Raw genomic sequence first — 19,688 nt, 5'->3', positions numbered from 1 at the left:
ACATCAGTTTCCTGTATCCGTCTCATTCATTTTTGTGTATTGTATAAAACTGAGACTTTTCATGGTTTCCCACATAAGTGAAGAGGCCCTAGCGGTTGATTCGTCCAGCCGTTGCAGAGAAAGAGTACAATTCAGTTGATATAAAATTCAATTACAGATTCAGGCAGAAAAGAAAAAAATACGAATCCAACGGCTGTAATCACTGGTCGATTTCGAACGTATTAAACGAGTTGGAAACCCATCTGCAACCCGACTCCACACCAAACGCTGATGTAAGAGTTGCCACAGTCGCCGCCCTTTCCATTCGAACCTCATTCACTCTTATGGCCAATCAGTGTCTCCTCCTCGTTCTCTCAAAGCAATTTCCCGCTCTTTTTTTCAAATTAGAACTTTCTAAGACAAAAGTTTTATTCATCTTTTGTATTCTTCTTTTATAAATTCGTAATCCTGTGGAGGACAGGCGATTACTACGAAAAATTCGGCACTGGGGATGGGGGTTTCCCCAATCTGTAAAGGCTGCCTCGAGTTTCTTTTGCATTTGCTGTTCAGTACAGATAAAAATAATCGACTTTTTCTCTCCCGTCACTTGTCTGGGGCTTTCTTTCCAGCTAGAACAACTACTCTAGGTTCCATTCGCCGATGCTACCACTGTCAAGGAGACAGGAAGATCTTACAGGTAAGCTATTATTTATCTGAAGGTAGTCCGAGGAAGTATAATAAGGAAGACAGGTCCGGTACTCACGCTAAGTAGTATTCCACCATTTCATTCTGCTGTTTCTTTAACGTGATTGTTTTAAGATAAACGCACCTACCTTTCATTTAACACTTTCCTCTGAATTACCGACTCAGTGGAAAACCACTTATAAGTTACCCAAGGTTATGTAAAACAGCCGCTGCAGGTCCTCTTACAATAGATTATATGGCAAACAGCAAAGTCAAGTTTGCAATAAACTGATCGTCCAAAGGCACTGGCATGATTGGCAGGCTGCAAGGACACAATTCAAGACCATATACAGTAAGACAAAAGGACTGTTAGTTACAAAATAAATCTCGATTCTTTACCGTCGGGGCCTTTATTGTATGCACATGGAGAAGACTGAGCAGATTTCTTCCTTTCTGATACTGTCGAAAATTTCTTCCATAGTAACTCGCACTGAGATTCAGTTTATGAATTTGAAGTGTTTTCTCCAGCAGTTCGACTGTAATACCAGTCGATACTGCACTGCATACGTTAATATCGCTTCTAGCATTCACTTCGTAACAGTGATACTGCAAAGTGCAACTGTAACACATATGAGATTTGCAGTATATCCAGATATGTGCAATCATCGTTAGAGGGTAAAAGGATAATGTTGAAGTGCTCCCGTCCTATGGCGTGGGGCCAAGGTCAATAAAACACTGAGATTTTGCAAATCATAGCAGACTACCTTTGTTCTATAAAGATAATTCCTTTATGAGTTACGGTATTTACAGTATATTCTTGATACTGCAGACAGTTGTGCAAAGTCACAAACTTAGATACGGTACTGGTTACAAATACGGTAGTAACTGTTGTTTAAATACGGTAGATGTAGTTTGCATAACGGTTTTCATATGATAAAAGAGCCACTAAACTCATTTCTTATATGACTGGTCATCGTACGAACAGCGAAAAGCTCCTCTGACGTATGTGAAGTGTTGTTCTTCTTCATTCTCTTTCACATTGTCTTCTATTTTTCGGTCCGTGCACATAGTGCGCTTCTGCTCTTCCTTGATTTAAATTCTTTTTTTTTCATGGCCAGGAGCCTCTTCTGTCAGCAGAATGTCTTCTTAACATCAGATAGGAAGTTGTACACAGTACGCTTCTGTTATATTTATTGAGTGAAATGGAAATTCGATTGCTATGATGAAGGAAATGATGATCTACTTCACATGTTTCTGTGCACCAGTTATTAGAGAACATGAAATACCAGTCCACAACTTGCATAAACGAGTGTGAGAAATTCCCCAAAATCAACACAAGACTGGCGGATGTATCAGTCTATCCAACACATGGATTCGATAAGGGAGTCGCTAACTTTAATGTTTTACGAAATCGACTTGCTGCATCAGCAACCATAAAAATGTTGGGTATTATTGAAAAGAGACTGACGGAAAGATAAATAGATAGAGAACTGTTTTCACCATACAGTATAATAGACTCAAGAGAAGTATTCATGTCGAAGGATATTGCAGTAGGACCCAGACACTGAACTCTCTGCTTTACTACCGTCCATGTAACTGCCACTTTACAGTGCGAGTTATTTCTTTGCTTCAGACTGGTGGTGTGCTGACGATGCCGGTGCCTGCCAGCTACAATGACGTGACAACACTGAAGGAGGTGCGTGACCATGTGGGGCTCGTCTGGTATGACCGGAGCTTCTTCGTGCCACGATCCTGGGAGCGCAGAGACACACGTGTCTGGCTGCGCTTTGGCAGTGTCTGCTACTCTGCTGAAGTGGTCAGTAACCTGATTTGTGAATTTCACCATTCCAAATGCTTTCTCGCCTACTGCTGCAGACAGAAAATTTGGCCAAAAGTACCCAATGTTGGTTGTTTTTATCTAGGCTACCTGGAGACATTTTGTGGGTCTATGCTTTGAGAATGGTGAGCCATCCAGCTTCAACACAGTCCTTGAGTCATTATACCTGAATGTCACTTTCACCTATGGCTATTCACTACTTGCCTTACAAATGCCATGCCCTGCATCCCCAAACAAATTAGTTTACTGGCTGAAGGAAGGCAAGTGCTTACCACCACCAGATAACTGTGCATCTTGAAATGATGTGAAATTCAAATTAGACCACCACTTTGTTTTTGCCTGTCTGCCTTTGTGAATCACTGATTTGGCTACAGGAATGTAGGCCTACCACTAGTCCAAAATTTTTAGTTCATATTTTTTTTTCAGTCTGATTGATGCCGATGTGCCATACAGATTCAATAAATTAGAAAATTATCAATTGGAAAGTGGAAACCCCTCTGCCCTGGCAATGATCACAGCTAATGTCGAAAGGATGTTATACAGTGCTGTATGATAGAAATGTAAAGGTTCCAGTCATGCAGATAATTTATTATGCTCTCCATGAACAAATTTCTCATACTGCCATCTCTGGTAGTACGTCATTTATTGTCATTAGTAAAACAACCAATAGATGACAAGATATTAGGTATCGAGGTCTCATGCAAGAGTCTATACGCTCGCAGCTTGCTCTGGCAGTACAGTAGAGTAGGTAGCAATCTGTCATTCAGTTAACAGTGGAGGAAGAAACAAGTGCTTTGGGGCAAGCTGTTCATTAGTAGTCAGTGAAAAAATCTCTCTTCAGAAGACAACTTCTTAAATCAAAGGCATCATCAGCCAGAATTGTAGAGTTCCTTGGACCATTGTGAGTGGACTGCAAATAACAAATTGCCTGGACAGTGATCATGTCAGGTTACATCACCTTCCAGGAGAATTGCTGCTTGACATTTGCACTGCCAAACATGCACAGCCAGAATTGTACTGTGGGGACATTCACCTCAGTTCCTATGAGAGCTAAAGTTGTTATAACATGCATCTACTTGGCTGAAAATTACTTTTACAGTGTTATTGACCTCTCAGTGATCTCACCATGTAATCTTTTAACAGGCTAATTTTCTATGACATAAGTAGAAATATATAACAATATTGTTTTCTTGAGTCTGGAGATGGTTAGTTGACGATCTGGATCCATTATAGAGCCTACTGAACTCATTTTACATGCTTGAAGCTCATAAACCATTATATAATAATCTACATGAATACTGTAAGATGTGCATCATTATCTAGTTTAGTTTAACTCCAAACAGTGGATGCCCATGATGGAATAACAACAATGTGAAAATGGTTGACTGCCTCACCACATATAGCAGGTGTTCAGTAGAAAACTGACACAATGAAAAAGACTGCTAGATATAATTCAGCCCTTGGACTAAGACGTTCATAAAAAGTAGACAACAAAACTCACATACATTAACATAAGCACAACTCTTCAGAGACACATGGCCACTATCATCTCCAGGCTTTACGGCCTGACTACAACTGGATCTAAGGTGAGCAGTGATCTTTGCCAGTGTGAGTAGCAGGGTACAGAGGGGGTGTAGTGCAGACAGAGGGAGGGACAGCAGAGTAGGAATAGGCTAAGACTCTAGTGCTGCCCGTGGGAGAGTGCAGTGACATAGGGATTACAGGGTAGTGACCTGCTTGGTGCAGAACTGGGTGAAAGTGGTTTGTGGGTAGGGGAGAGGTCCAAAGGCCATACAGCCTAGTCACTCATGGCCACTGCATGAGTAGTTATGTGCAGTCCCTCTCCAAACATGCCAAGGGTCTCATGGAGGTCATCTCAAACCAAAATTACCCTCCCCATCTTGTTCAGAAATAGATCTCTTTTGCCCTGTCTCTACAGCCACCTATGAGCATGCCCTCCATATCAGGCTGCAATGGAGCACCCCTCTCATTACACAGTACCAGCCAGGACTGGGCAACTAAATCACATTCTCCATCTTGGTTTTCATTACCCCTCATCATGCCCTAAAGGGAGGAATATCTTCCCCACTATCCTCTTCACCCCTCCAACAGTGATATTCCATCATCCATTGAACTTATGCAATATCATTTTATGTCCCTATTCCACCTCTACTCCCAACCCATTGCCTGATTTCTCAAACCATGGTATTGAGCTAAATTCAAGACCTGTCCCATACATCCACCCTTTACTCCTAATCCCACCCTGTCAAAACTGTGTCCTACTCCATACCAAATCAAAGGCAGGGCCACCTGAGAAAGCCACCATGTGGTCTACCAACTTAGCTGCAATCACTGTGCTGCATTTTATGTGAGCATTATAACAAGTTCTCTGTCCATGTGAGCAGCCACAGCAAACTCTGTCCAAGAGATAGTTGGACCACACAGTTGCTGAGCATGACATCCAATACAATGAGTTTCACTTTAGTGACAGCTTCACAGCCCGTGCCATCTGAATTTTTCCCACCATCACCAGCTTTACTGAACTGCACAGGTGGGAACTCTTCGTGTGACATATCCTTCATTCCTGTAACTCCCTTGGGCTTCGTCTTCACTAATCCCTGTCTGCCACCTGTTTATTCCCTTCACTGTCCCTACTCCAGCCCTCCATGTGCCTCCTATCTCTACTTCTTCACCTCCTCTGTAACCCCACTAAAGATCACAGTTTGTCTCTGTGATGCACTCGCAGTCAGGTCTTAACACACAAGGATGACAGCAGCCATGTGTGTGAGAACTGTATTTGTGTGAATGTGACTGAGTTTTGATGTCTATCTGATGAAGGGCTTCGTCTGATAACTGCTTAATATCTAGCAGTCTTCTTCATTCAGCTTGTCTGTCACACAGCACCACCTCCATGTGGTGAGTAGCGATCTGTATTTTTCATATTGTTGCTAGTCTACCTCCAGTAACATGAGAAGGACAATTTCAATTGATTCAGTTATGAACTGCAGTTTTTTTATGCTGAAGATGGACCTATGGTCTACTAGCCAGGTCATTACAGTTTTCAGGCTGATTTATTTTATATGTAAAATGGTCTAAAAGGAAACTGACACTGATAACATGTTCTTACAGTTTGAATGATTTATATTGTTGAAAGTTCTTGTGTTATCACTTCAGCCAGCAGGAAAGGGACTTTAAGGATAGAAATTGTTAAGTTTTTACGGTAAACTATGTTTTGAAATATTAAAATGAGGAATTAGTGCAGAAAACTGCTTTAGTGTTCAGTGTCACAGTGTGTAGTTATTGTTCCAACATTCTATTGAAACTGTGAGACACAATAAAGATATGACATTATTTAACTGTGTTGTGCCACTGAGATTCTTAGGGATGGTGTCACTGCTGAAATGTTATGAATATGTGGAAAGTTCGGTACCACTCTAGCTGTTGTCTAAGCTTAGTTTAAATATTGATAAATTCTAAATCATAATGTGTATTTCTTGAATCATAAAATTGTGATTATGAATGTCAATTTTCCCTGACTGAATCTTGACATTTGTTTGTATTAAAGTGCACCACAACATGTGCAAAATATATATGGCATTTTACTTAACTTTATGACTTCTCCCTCCTGCTTTGTACAACAGAGCTAAGAGCTGAAGGTTGCGTGGTGACATTCATAGATTCAGCCTCTTTCCAGATCCTTAGTTACTGTTGCTCTAAAAGATGCTGATTCCTCTCAACACAATGCCCAAAGTAAGATAGTTGTTTTACAATGCATCTTACATCTGAAACTGGCTCACTGTATCTATGCTACACTGAAAACTGTCAATCTATATTATGTTCCAAATCTGCAAGTGAAAATAGTGTGCTGCTCATTATAAGTTAAACATCAATGGCAGAATCATCAGGGCATAAAAACTTCCTTGCATAATAAAGAATATATTCTGTTTTGCTTCTTCAAAAATATTAGTTTAAGTAGAATTTATTGCCAGCCAATGCAGTGGAATCATTCTGCTGCTCAGCACTTTTTCTGCATGTTGCTTAGTGTGGCTGCTGCATGGCAATTCTTAATACGGCCTTGTTATAAAATGATACATAGCTATTCTTCTACTAGTTAAATGTTATTTATAATGCTTGTTACGAGTGGTATCCCATCCATCTGATGACAAACTGTTAGAATTTTGGTAACAATATGAACAATCATTTAGTGAAATTAACAGTGTGGCACTATTGTGACTGAGCTCAGGGAAAAACTGTAAATAATTGCTGTGTGCTGCTCCAAAGGTTTGCTATAGGTTTGTTCCAAATAAAGGCAGTGCAAGTTGTTCACAAAACAACCATTACCAAGACTGCGAGTTCTAAAACCTAACTGTTTGCGATTTTTCTCTACGAGATGACATTTGTCTACATTATGTAAATAATTTAGAAGTAATAGAGACAACTCACCAAATAGTGGAAGTGTTGAGTCATTGACAGCCACAAGATTGCATTCTTTAGAATGAAAACTTTGCCAACTTTCAGATGATTCCTTTGATCACACACAACCACATACACCTGCCTCCCTCCCCCCTACACACACACCTAGACAGCTACATTGTACAAGCTGAAGAGACAATGTTGCAACTGCTGTCCAACAGGTAGACTGGGGTGAGGGGTTGTGTCAGGTGTGGTGCCTATAGGGTGAAGAAGTGGGGAGCTGGAGGAGGAGATGTGGAAGGCAGCAGATGGCTCAGAGAGGGGAAAAATGTGTAACAGATGAAAATGTGTGAGGCGGAAGCAGCACATGCTTGGGATATGAATACTGAACACAGTCACCGAAGCTGGTGAGTTCATTCATCATAAGATGATGATGACACGGAGGAGTGGATTGGGAAGGGGTGATGTATAGAAGAAAGGGCAGCTGTTGGGTAGAGAGTGTGGGTGTAGTGGGTCGTTGAAGACTTGAGAAGGCTGTGGGAATGGACAATATGTTGCAAGGCCAACTCTCATCTGCGTAGCTCAGAGGCTGGTGTTGGGCAGAAGGCTCTAAGTGGTGCAGATTATGAAGCAGCCATTGAACTGAAGCATGTTGTGTTCTGCCACTAAGTGGTCAGCTCTACTCTTGAACACAGTTTGACAATGGCCATTCATTCTGGTGGCAGCTGGGTGCTGATCATGCCTACATAAAATACTGTGCACAAATGCAGCAGAGCTGGTATATGACATGGCTGCTTTCATGGGTGGCCTTGTCTCTCATGGGGTAGGAGCAGCAGCAGGCTTATGCTATTCCATCAGAGGCAGGCCACATGTGAAAGCAGCCATATCATATACCAGCTCTGCTACAATTTCTACATAGGTGCAAGTGACCACCAACCAGCCGTAAATTAGAATAAATAGTCACAGCCAAACTGCGTCCAAGAGCAGGGTTGATCACCCTATTGTTGCACACACTGCTGAACACAATATGCTCAAGTTCAATGGCTGCTTCACAATCTGTGGCTCTGGGTCCTTAACCCCCGGCATCAGCTTCTCTGACCTACGCAGACCTCTGCTGTCATAATCCACGTGGCCTCAACAAACAAACTCAGTGTCTCTGGGGCCCATGTTTGGCATTCCTACCCCATGCATCTGCTGCCTCACTCTGAGCTTTCAGGTAACCTTCGCCACCCCTCCTGCTTCCTACCTCTTTGTCCCTCTTGCCACTCCTCCTAACACAACACCTCAAGCCCACTCTACCAGCCAAGTTGCAGCTCTGACGTTGTGTGTTTTGCTGGCACAACGTAGCTGCACGTGTGTGTGTGTGGGAGGGGGGGGGGGAGGGGGGGGGTTGGTTCATGGGCGGGTGGATGTGGCAAGGGGTGGTAGTTGCTCCATTCCTTCTAAATTATTTATTACTTCCAGAACTTTCTGTACCATATTTAAACTCCTACAATAAACAATTCTGATCCATAAAGCTAAACTTTTCACTATTTCAGTATTTAGTTTCAATTACCTTCAGGTCTTTCAGACATTTCTAGCTTATGGGGTCAACCATTGAAGCAACAGTTTGACACCTTATATTTCCCTTCTTTTTTTAGTGGTTGAATGGTTACAGAGTGATGGAACATGATATTGGACATCTACCATTTCAATCTGAGATCACATCTCTGCTGAATTTTGGAGCAAGCAACCGAATAACTGTTGCAGTGAACAATATACTTACCAATACAACCATTCCACAAGGTGCATTTGAAACTCTGAGAACGTAAGTGTGTAGTTTTAGGCAAAGGAACATATTACAATTTACAGTTTCAAAACCAAGATTGTGTTTATATTGTGTTTAATGTTCTGCTTGAAATTAAAATAACGTTATGCCAATAACATATGAAAATACCTTCACATCATCTCAGGAATTCTGAAACATCTTAATAATTAAAAGTCTGATCATGATCAACTGAAAAATAACATAAATGAGAATGTTGATGTATCGTAATGGAATTGTTGCTGAGCCTTCTCTCTAGTTCTTTCCATATAGTGGGATAAATAGGCAACAAGGTCCAGTATGTTACATAGAACAGAGCTGAGATATGCTACAGGATGTCATAATTGTTCATTAAGACAATGAATGATATGAATTTAAAGTCTGTGATATGGTGATGAGTAAATTAGTAGACTGTACACAGATTGTATGGAATGCACTACTTAATTTCATTAGCTTTAAGAACATGTGCTATCTAAAATAGCAATTAATTTTGAGAGTATATACTATACTCTATATGTACTATATACTAGTATATACTATATACTACCTGGTGAAAAGTATCCAAGCACCCCTACATACTGTGGTATTGACCACTAAATGTCACAAGAGGTGGACCTGCTAGCGTAAAGAGAGGTGGGAAGTAGAATGTTGTCAGTAGAGAAGCATTAACAGAAGAATGCGTCAATAAGGAGAGCTCAGTGACTTTGAATATGGACTACTCATTGGCTGTCACCTGAGTGACAGATATGCCAGGAACAGTTCAACCCTTCTAAAGCTGCCCACATCTACTGTTGGTGATGTGATTGTGAAATAGAAATCCAAAGGAAAAGCTGCAGCTAAATCAAGACCCGCAGCCCTTATGTATAGACTGACTGAGACTGTTGAGCACTGCAGAGAGTGGTGGTAAAAAATCACATGAAATCAGCAGAAGGAATCAATTGTAAGTTCCAAAGCGCTATCAGCTGTTCAGCTAACACAATGGCTATGTGTCGGAAATTAAAAAGAATGGAGTACAGTGGTTCAGCAGCTCCTCCTAAACTGCACATTCCTGTGCTAATTTGGTATGATGAGTCACCCTAAAACCTGTGGCAATCTGATGGAAGAATTTAGGGTTGGCAAACGGCTGGATTATGTTACCATTCAGTGTGATGCCAACAGTGAATGCAAAGTACGTGGTATTATGGTATGGTTATGATAAGTCGCTTCTACCATATAAGTATGTTTTGTACCATGTTGTTGTTGTGGTCTTCAATCCTGAGACTGGTTTGATGCAGCTCTCCACGCTACTCTATCCTGTGCAAGCTTCTTCATCTCCCAGTATGTACTGGAGCCTACATCCTTCTGAATCTGCTTAGTGTATTCATCTCTTGGTCTCCCTCTACGATTTTTACCCTCCATGCCGCCCTCCAATACTAAATTGGTGATCCCTTGATGCCTCAGAACATGTCCTACCGACCGATCCCTTCATCCCTTCTTCTAGTCAAGTTGTGCCACAAACTCCTCTTCTCCCCAATCCTATTCAATACCTCCTCATTGGTTATGTGACCTACCCATCTAATCTTCAGTATTCTTGTGTAGCACCACATTTTGAAAGCTTCTATTCTCTTCTTGTCCAAACTATTTATCATCCATGTTTCACTTTCATACATGGCTACACTCCATACAAATACTTTCAGAAACGACTTCCTCACACTTAAATCTATACTCGATGTTAACAAATTTCTCTTCTTCAGAAACGCTTTCCTTGCCATTGCCAGTCTACATTTTATCCTCTCTACTTCGACCATCATCAGTTATTTTGCTCCCTAAATAGCAAAACTCCTTCACTACTTTAAGCATCTCATTTCGTAATCTAATTCCCTCAGCATCACACGACTTAATTCGACTACATTCCATTATCCTCGTTTTGCTTTTGTTGATGTTCATCGTATAGCCTCCTTTCAAGACACTATCCATTCCGTTCAACTGCTCTTCTTAGAAGAGCCTTTGCTGTCTCTGACAGAATTACAATGTGATCGGCAAACCTCAAAGTTTTTATTTCTTCTCCATCGATTTTAATACCTACTCCGAATTTTTCTTTTGTTTCCTTTACTGCTTGCTCAATATACAGATTGAATAACATCGGGGAGAGGCTACAACCCTGTCTCAGTCCCTTCCCAACCACTGCTTCCCTTTCATGCCCCTCGACTCTTATAACTGCCATCTGGTTTCTGTAGAAATTGTAAATAGCCTTTCGCTCCCTGTATTTTACCCCTGCCACCTTTAGAATTTGAAAGAGAGTATTGCAGTCAACATTGTCAAAAGCTTTCTCTAAGTCTACAAATGCTAGAAACATAGGTTTGCCTTTCCTTAATCTGTTTTCTAAGGTAAGTTGTAGGGTCAGTATTGCCTCATGTGTTCCCATATTTCCACGGAATCCAAACGGATGGTAGAGTTTTCTCAGGACTGGCTCTCCCAAGGCTGTCAGTAGCTCTAATGGAATGTTGTCTACTCCCGGGGCCTTATTTCGACTTAGGTCTTTCAGTGGTCTATCAAACTCTTCACGCAGTATCATATCTCCCATTTCATCTTCATCTACATCCTCTTCCCTTTCTATAACATTGACCTCAAGTACATCGCCCTTGTATAGTCCCTCTATATACTCCTTCCACCTTTCTGCTTTCCCTTCTTTGCTTAGAACTGGGTTTCTATCTGAGCTCTTGATATTCATGCAAGTGGCTCTCTTTTCTCCAAAGGTCTCTTTAATTTTCCTGTAGGCAGTATCTATCTTACCCCTAGTGAGATAAGCCTCTACAGCCTTACATTTGTTCTCGAGCCATTCCTGCTTAGCTATTTTGCACTTCCTGTCGATCTCATTTTTGAGACGTTTGTATTCCTTTTTGCTTGCTTCATTTACTACATTTTTATATTTTCTCCTTTTGTCAATTAAATTCAATATTTCTTCCTTTACCCAAGGATTTCTATTAGCCCTCGTCTTTTTACCTACTTGATCCTCTGCTGCCTTCACTACTTCATCCCTCAAAGCTACCCATTCTTCTTCTACTGTTATATCAGCAAAACCATGTGTTTTTATTTACTTACTTCGATGCCTGACATACAGGTCGACATTGAAACTGCATAGTAGTCTGCTTCAGAACCAGATACCGCTCTGTGCAGTTTTGGAATAATTGCTTGTATATCATTATAAGCACAAACACTGGCCATGTGACTCATTTGAGGATTTTTGTTTATTCCACCTGTAGATTCACTCTGACTCATTGTAATGAAAAACTTAGGTGCCATTGTTGCACAATACTTCGACATAGATAACAACTACAGAAGTATGTCTGTCTCCTTTAATATCTAAAAATCTTCTGCTTGTTAGCTTCTAAGCATCAGACATGGTGAACTTTCTGCAAAATAAAATAAGAAACTAAATTTTAATCTCCTTATGTGCGTAGTAAATAGAAAGTAGTAGTTACAATAAAAACTAAGTAGATGTAAGATACTTTCATGTACCATCTCTACAATTATGTAATTACATTACACGTAATAGGAATACAATATTTATTTTGAAATTTACTAGACAAATTTAGGTTTTAAAGTTTGCTTCACTCTGAAAGTGATTTTTTAATTGCTGTTTATTATTTGAATAATGCACAAATCAGCAAAGAATTCTAGTGTCTACAATTTTATGAATCAAGAGAAAATATGATATATGAAGCAATTTAAATATTTGATATTCAATAACAACCCAATACAGCAAGTTTACCAAGATTTACAGAACATTACAGATATTCCATGTCCTAAGCTTTCTGATGATCCGTAAATTCTCAAAAGTGTAATTACTTTTTGTAAATAAGCAAATTTTAAGTTACATATTTCTCAAAATTATGTTTCATTAATATTCTGTACCAATTCAGATGACCTTTCAGGCCATTGCAAAAGTTGTGGCAATTACCAAACTACACTAAATGCTATTTATATTCAAATTGATTTGCGTTCTATTAACTTTGAATATTTGCATATTGCAAATGTGTTTGTGATCTTAGTTCATCAAAAAACTTTCTTTTATTTGCTAATCTTAAGAATACAGGCCAAATATTATGATGTTGTGTAGGTATAAATATTACATATAGTATTCCAAAGTTAATTATTCAAATTATGAGGTTTAATTGTGGACAACTGTAAAATGTTAGTAATGAACACAATCCACAGCAAAAAGATAATTGTTTAATAAATGACTAGATCTCTTATGGAAAGACAGATACTGTGCCTAAAATATTGTAATATGCATCCATTTTCTTAGGTAAAACAATCGGAATAGTTTTACTAGTACGAAATGTGATGAATGCTTATTCCCATTCAAAACAATCATTATGAAAATTTTATTACTTCTATTAATCTTACAATAATCACCATTCTGGATGCACTGTTTTATCTCTGCTCCATTTCAGGAAAATGGCCAAGTCTAGTTCTCCTGACTCAAGGGGTTTCCCTCCACTTAAACTGAACCTTGCTTCTCTTTAAATCTGAAGTGTATATGTATATCAAGAGGGTTCAAGAAGCTACATTGGCACTTCCACTGGGAACATCTTCCATCCATGTTGTTGTTGTTGTTGTTGTTGTTGTGGTCTTCAATCCTGAGACTGGTTTGATGCAGCTCTCCATGCTACTCTATCCTGTGCTAGCTTCTTCATCTCCCAGTAGTTACTGCAACCTACATCCTTCTGAATCTGTTTAGTGTATTCCCATCCATACCAGCAACTTATGTCTCCCTGTCCGCAGTCATCTCTGCTTGCTAGGTGTTCTTCCTCACCATACCTCAGAACAAAGTAAAACACAGGTCCCATTGTTTATCTCTGAATTCTGCTTCTTTTAAAATTGATAATGCCGTGATTTTGATGTGGAGTGCAACACTAAACATAGACTTTTCAGGTGCATACTGTAAAACACAAAGAACAATCATACTTTTCAATATTATTAAGTTATTACAAAAATTAAGAATGTGAGATGAGCATGGGAAGGGAACTGTAATAATACTGCTTCATCTCAAGCTTTTATGAAAAATTATTTAGAACATACTGGAACTCTCCCCATACCATAAGTACCATGGTGGCTTGTGCTCATTAATATCAACTACTACTCAAAACGGGGGATAATAGCCAAAACCGGCCAATAGTAGAAAGTAATAATTACAGTGGACAGCAGATCATTCCACAAATAGCAAGTAGCCTTTTAAGATATAGTACTTGCTGCACAATAAACAAGAAGCTGCAGGCAGAGGATATTAACTGAACCATATCTCACTAACAGAAAGAAATATGGAAGGCAGATGGAAAAGTGCCTAAAAACCATCCACAGACTGACCGGCTCACCGGACCTCGACATAAGTTTGCCGGGTGGATTCGTGCCGGGGACCAGGCACTCCTTCGCACACTGGAAAGTCAAGTGTTAGACTGCTCAACTAAAAGGGTGGGCCTACAACAGATATTAGTTTTATGTATAAATTGATTTGTAATGTTTTAATTTCAGTTATTATTCTACGCACACAATGTGGAATTAGGTAATTCTCATTGGGACAAATAAATTGAAAATGAATTGTTGGGAATAGTAGCCATCTGTCAGGAAATGTGGCCACCTTGGCCACTTTTCCCAGTGTATAGTGTGGCCAGTTTTCCTGATTGAACACCATGTTTGTATCCGTGGCTCACTCACAAAACAGTACAACCAAAGGAAATGACAGTGACTTATATTTGTAAGCCAAAAGGCAGTGTGTGAACTGTGACATCATGAAAACATATTGCTTGACATAAAAGTGAAGCAACTAAAGTAATATGAGTGATGTAACTTACATCAAATGATTGAAAAACCTAAATGTGTTCATAGAAAGATAACAGAGAAAACTTCCATTGTTAATGACACTGACAACACTAACAGTGTTGATTACAGCTAGTTTGGCCACTTCTCAGCAGGAAGCAGCACTGTTGAACACATCAAATGAGCAGTGGCCACATTTCCCAACCTGGCCATTTTACCCTTTTTTCCCCTATGTGAGCTTATTGTCAGTACAAAAATAGCCATTCCTATTGATGAAGTATGGTGTGAATACATGATGAATACTGGGTGTATCAAAAATTACTAGAATTTTTCAGGTGGAGATTGCAATGTAGCATGCCCACAGGATAAGTACATGCATCTTGTTGCCATCTTTTGGAATTTGATAAAGGCAAATCATTGGCATGAGGGACCAACAGTGTAGTACAGTGACTGTAGAATGAATGGCAGTGAAGCAGACACAGTAAAATACCATGAGAGTAGGCATGCGTCCTTCCAGAAGGAAGAAGATTGTAGGATTGTTTGACTGGCTCTGACAAATTATGTTGGCATTTGGAATCTGGGTAGAGGTTACAGGCAGAGTGCCATCATGCACTATCAGGAGAGATTACTGAAATGTGCGTCAGTATCTCGAGTTGCTAACCATACCAAAGACAATAGAGACTTACATTGTGTCGAGTCAGAGCCAACTAGGATATTAAGTGGCATACTGTAGTGTTTAACAGGGAGTCTTTCTTTCTGTCTGTGACAATCAGATCAGACACAATACACACTTAGGTGATCCAGTGAAAGGTCTCAGGAAATGACAGTTATCAAGATGTGTACCTCTCAAACTCCTGGACTCATGGTGTGGGAAGCTATTGGATATGACAACAGGACTGCTCTCCAGTATGTGGCAAGGAAAGAAGTAGTATTTTATTGGGGCATTTAAAGATGCTTTGAAACTGGAAAACTAAACACTTGGAAGCAGGAATTGTTGGTACATTCCTTATTCACTAGCAGAAGAAAACTGAGTTACATATGCCCAACAGGTAGAGACGTTTGTAATTGGAATATATACTGAGTGAAGTAAAGATCTTACAGCAGCCAGAGATAGGTATTCTGCAGTTCTTCCAGAATTGTTCTTCTATGATGGAGCATTTTTGACAGAAAGACAAACAGAAAATGCATGACTTAATTTGATCAAAAAATAAGAACCTTTTTAATCTTTCACTGCCAAGAAGAACTTTCATCTTGCCCTTTTGCAAGGTGTAAATTATGTCCTTTTTGAAAATTATATAGATTTAAGAATTAAAGAATTAAAAGAAAGTACCAGAGCACTCACTGTGAATATGATAAAGAAATATTTGAAAATGTCAAATGATGATTTAGAGTAAATGCATTATCATTTAATTTTTCAAGTCTGAGAGCATACATCTTCAATTTTTTGGTCCTGTCCTCCTCAGTTGCGCGTAATACTACGGTATGTTGATGATTTTCACTTATGGACCGTCTGACAGCAACTGAATAAAACACAATTTTAGTGCCATACGCGTTTCGCCTTTATTTTCTGCAAGGCATCATCAGTGGCAGGTTGCGTAGACAGTTTCTTACATATTACGCTCCTGTTGCATTTTTGGTCTTGTTCTTCTTCCTATGAGCGCCAATTTGCTGTTTTTTCTGCATTCCACAGCACTATGCACTGAACGCTTTTTTTAATGCAATGTTTTGGTTTCTGTTGCCGACTGTCCACTGTGGACATAGCAGATTTCCTTCTCCAGTCTGTGTTTGTGCTTCACTTCTGTGACTATGTTGTCAAGGAACTAGTAAATCTTAATCTTCTTTCTTTTCTCTCCTTATTTAGAGTTGGTAGAATTCTAGCTTTGGATTGTTGCATGCTATAAAGTTTCTAGTGAAAAATATAGAAATTCAGAAGGGGCACTGACTTCACTCCACCCAAAAATGAGTCTAGTGTCTTAATTGTTGTCTCACCTATCACATCTTTCTAGCAATGTTTGCAGTAACATATTAAAGTGCAAGACTTGACCACCCAGTTGACATGAAATAACAGGATCAAAGGCTGAAGTCAATGTTATGAATGATTTGCAACTGCTTTTTTCTTGAAATTACATAATTAATGGTTCATTTTACCCACACATAAAAATTTATACTAATTTTTGTACAGATTTTTGTTTTTTAAATGAGAATCATTAATAATTTAAAAAAATATACAGACCTTATTGCTTCTGAAACACTCTTTGATACTTCACATAACTCTTGGTGTCATCGCTTTCATTGCACATTTACCAACTGTTTCTTACTAAATAATGACTAGTTACAAAACATCGTATTTTAACTTTTTCTTACAGTAATATCCATGATTCAGCAACTGTTTTATACTGTTAAGAGTTTTGCTACATTGCAAATAAATCTGTACACATGTTCATACAGGAAATCTTTATTGTGCTAAATAATGTCAGTGAATGTCTTGTGTGTCATGAATATTGTTATTTACATTATATTTTTTTATGCAGTGAAAATGGCAGTAGGACATATCAAACTTACACATTTGATTTCTTCAATTACGCGGGGATTGATCGCTCGGTTCATCTCTACACAACTCCTGAGGTATTCATTGATGACATCGCCATTACAACTGAGTACTCAGATGATGGGACAGGTAAATTCTTATACTTTTGAATCATTAACAATTATTCATTATTTTATTTAAATCATCCAGACAGTGGGATCCTGAGACTGATTACAAGAAACTTCCACTATATGCCCTGTTTTGAGGCACATTTGGCAAATAGCTTCACACTGGGAATGGTAACCATATTTTGACAGGTCTCTTTATTGTAAGCAAACGATTAGCATCTGTATGGCAGTACCAACAAGAACAATTCACAATTCCTTGTGTGTATGTTTCACAGTACAGTCTGGGCAAATTGTAAAATGGCAATAGTTTTGAGACAGGTCATTTTGAAGCACTCTTGATGAAGCAGACACTTTGCTTTTCTCATAAGCAGTGTAATGAACAGTGAGGTTGAGTCTTGGGAGGTAGATGAGAAACTTTAGAAACATAACAATCTGTTGAGAAAGCACTGTACCACTTTAAAATCAAAAAGGTTTTGACTGTTCAGAGCACTTTCACTAACACCACACCTGACTTGCATAATGCCTGTGAAAAGATATCTTGATCTTATGCTAAATGGATCCCACAATATGTAATATAGGCAACCACAGGAGTGGCACGGGATGGCTGTATTATCAGCAGGCTCAATGCCTAATGGATGAGACTGGATGGCAGGCCGATGAGGCTCAGGAAGAAGGGGCTGTTTAACACTTTATTTCCGACCTGGTGTGGGTAGGCAATCACACTCCTGCTCCACAGGGGTGCATTGGTACAGTAGTTCCTCAGCCAACAGCTAGCATCCATCCAGCTTGTGGCAATATATGATGGTGCCCAGCTTTGCCATCATCTGCACTCAGTGTCAGGCCCATGGTGAGCCACAGCACTGGCATTAGTGGTACTTGCAGAAACAGACTGCACCCAGGTGGTAAAGGCGAGCAGCAAGAGACATGCCCACCACGGTTTAGTAAGGCAGCTACTGTGCCTGAGGTGCAACCACCATTCCTGGCAGGAGTTCAACTGCTGCTGGAGTGGAGAAGCAGACCTGCCGCACTGGGCACCAGGTCCAGTGGGTGGACTTAGTGCAGGAGGCTGGTACCTCAGCGTGCTCTCTAACCCACAGCTACAGCTCCCTGTGGTCTCCCTATATAGTGTAGCGCTTGTGTCGTGATGGTACTTCTTGAATGTGAATGAATCTGTTATAAAATCAAGGTTATTTATACCAAATATCATTGCACTTATTGTGCCAATGCGCCACTCCTGGTCACGTAGTAGGTAACATCACCAAAATGCTGATGATGGCGACATCCTCTTGCCTGTGCCGTGCATTACCAGAGTGCTGGCAAACTACACCATGTGAGGCTAGCCCATCTTGCAATAATTTCAGATGTTCTTGTCTTAATCCAAATGTCAAGACACTGTGCTCACTGACCACCAGTGTGTAATGCAATGTTCTGCTGCACCTTCTCACTCTTAGTCTGGTAGTGGCACTAGATTACCCCCTTCGTGGAGAAGACCTCGTCCCTTGGGTCTTCTTTAGGACTTGTTCCCTACCATGTGTCACACATACAACAGAAGTACTCTCACAAAATATCAGGCAGCAAGATTTTCAGAGTTCAGAGCCCATTTTTGACTTCCACCCTTACATGCTAAATGCCTCCTTATGCTATTTAGTTGCTTACATCTACCTCACTTAACAGTCCATTAGTTCCTCAAGAACTTTCATCATGTTATGCTTCTACACTTCTCATGGTCTGCCAAGACACATGCCATAGACAATTTGTAAACATTCACTATGTACTCTACGGTCTTATATCTTCTTAAATTCTGTCAGGTATAGCTTTTTTTACAATACCATATTCTCTTTCACACTATGGAAATCCATACTACCATATTACCATTAGATCGGTCTGCTGGGTGGCTCTGTGTGTCAACTTCAAGAAGGCTATGTGAAGCAGAGTTAGTCACTCCTAGGTATCATGGCACTCAAGATCGTGGTTACTTATCGTTGCCTTTGCTGATATTGACTAACATTCTGTATTAACTACTCGGCAGAGATTCACCCTCATGTGTGGCTTGGCATGCTGAGAGAAATAGTCAGTCATTGGCAGCACAAAATGATTCTCCACTGGAGACCAATTAAATGCCTCTAACACATCCACCCCAATTATCTCAAATGGTTTTGAAGCTTCTGACGGTGCCTGTGATTGTACTTGCTTACATTTCATGTCAGCATGCTGTGCACACTGCACACAGTTCTTCAAATACTGATCCATATTTACTTTTCTTATCTTCCACCAGTATTTCTCCGTGACCCTTTGGTTCGTTGCTCTGCATCCTCCATGACTAGACAGCACATGATCATGCACTTCCTTTGAACTTCTTCCTTAATCTTATCCAGTACTATCACTCATGCCCCTATCCTTGTTACCTTGCCCAACAGACTGTCACACATGCTGAGCAGCAGTTGTATCATGTTTGCAGTCGCTGTCAGCATTCTACACTACCTGCCATTCAGCGAGGTCCTGACCCATTACTTTTAC

The 19,688-nt window shown here is 39.9% G+C and overlaps 1 protein-coding gene across 3 annotated transcripts in view; it reads left to right on the top strand.

The window, feature by feature from the left end:
• The window catches only part of LOC124791725 (beta-glucuronidase-like), a 216,537-nt gene that overhangs the window by 146,271 nt on the left and 50,578 nt on the right, over positions 1 to 19,688 (top strand). For all 3 annotated transcript variants that reach the window (XM_047257883.1, XM_047257884.1, XM_047257882.1), the window contains exons 3-5: positions 2,297 to 2,479; positions 8,554 to 8,720; positions 17,048 to 17,193. In XM_047257883.1, the coding sequence (XP_047113839.1) occupies positions 2,297 to 2,479; positions 8,554 to 8,720; positions 17,048 to 17,193 (496 nt within the window). The remainder of the gene's footprint in view (positions 1 to 2,296; positions 2,480 to 8,553; positions 8,721 to 17,047; positions 17,194 to 19,688) is intronic.

The sequence above is a fragment of the Schistocerca piceifrons genome, chromosome 1, assembly GCF_021461385.2.
Source record: "Schistocerca piceifrons isolate TAMUIC-IGC-003096 chromosome 1, iqSchPice1.1, whole genome shotgun sequence".
Taxonomy (NCBI): domain Eukaryota; kingdom Metazoa; phylum Arthropoda; class Insecta; order Orthoptera; family Acrididae; genus Schistocerca; species Schistocerca piceifrons.
Note: the sequence above shows the minus strand (reverse complement) of the source record. Positions and strands in the feature narration are given on the sequence as shown.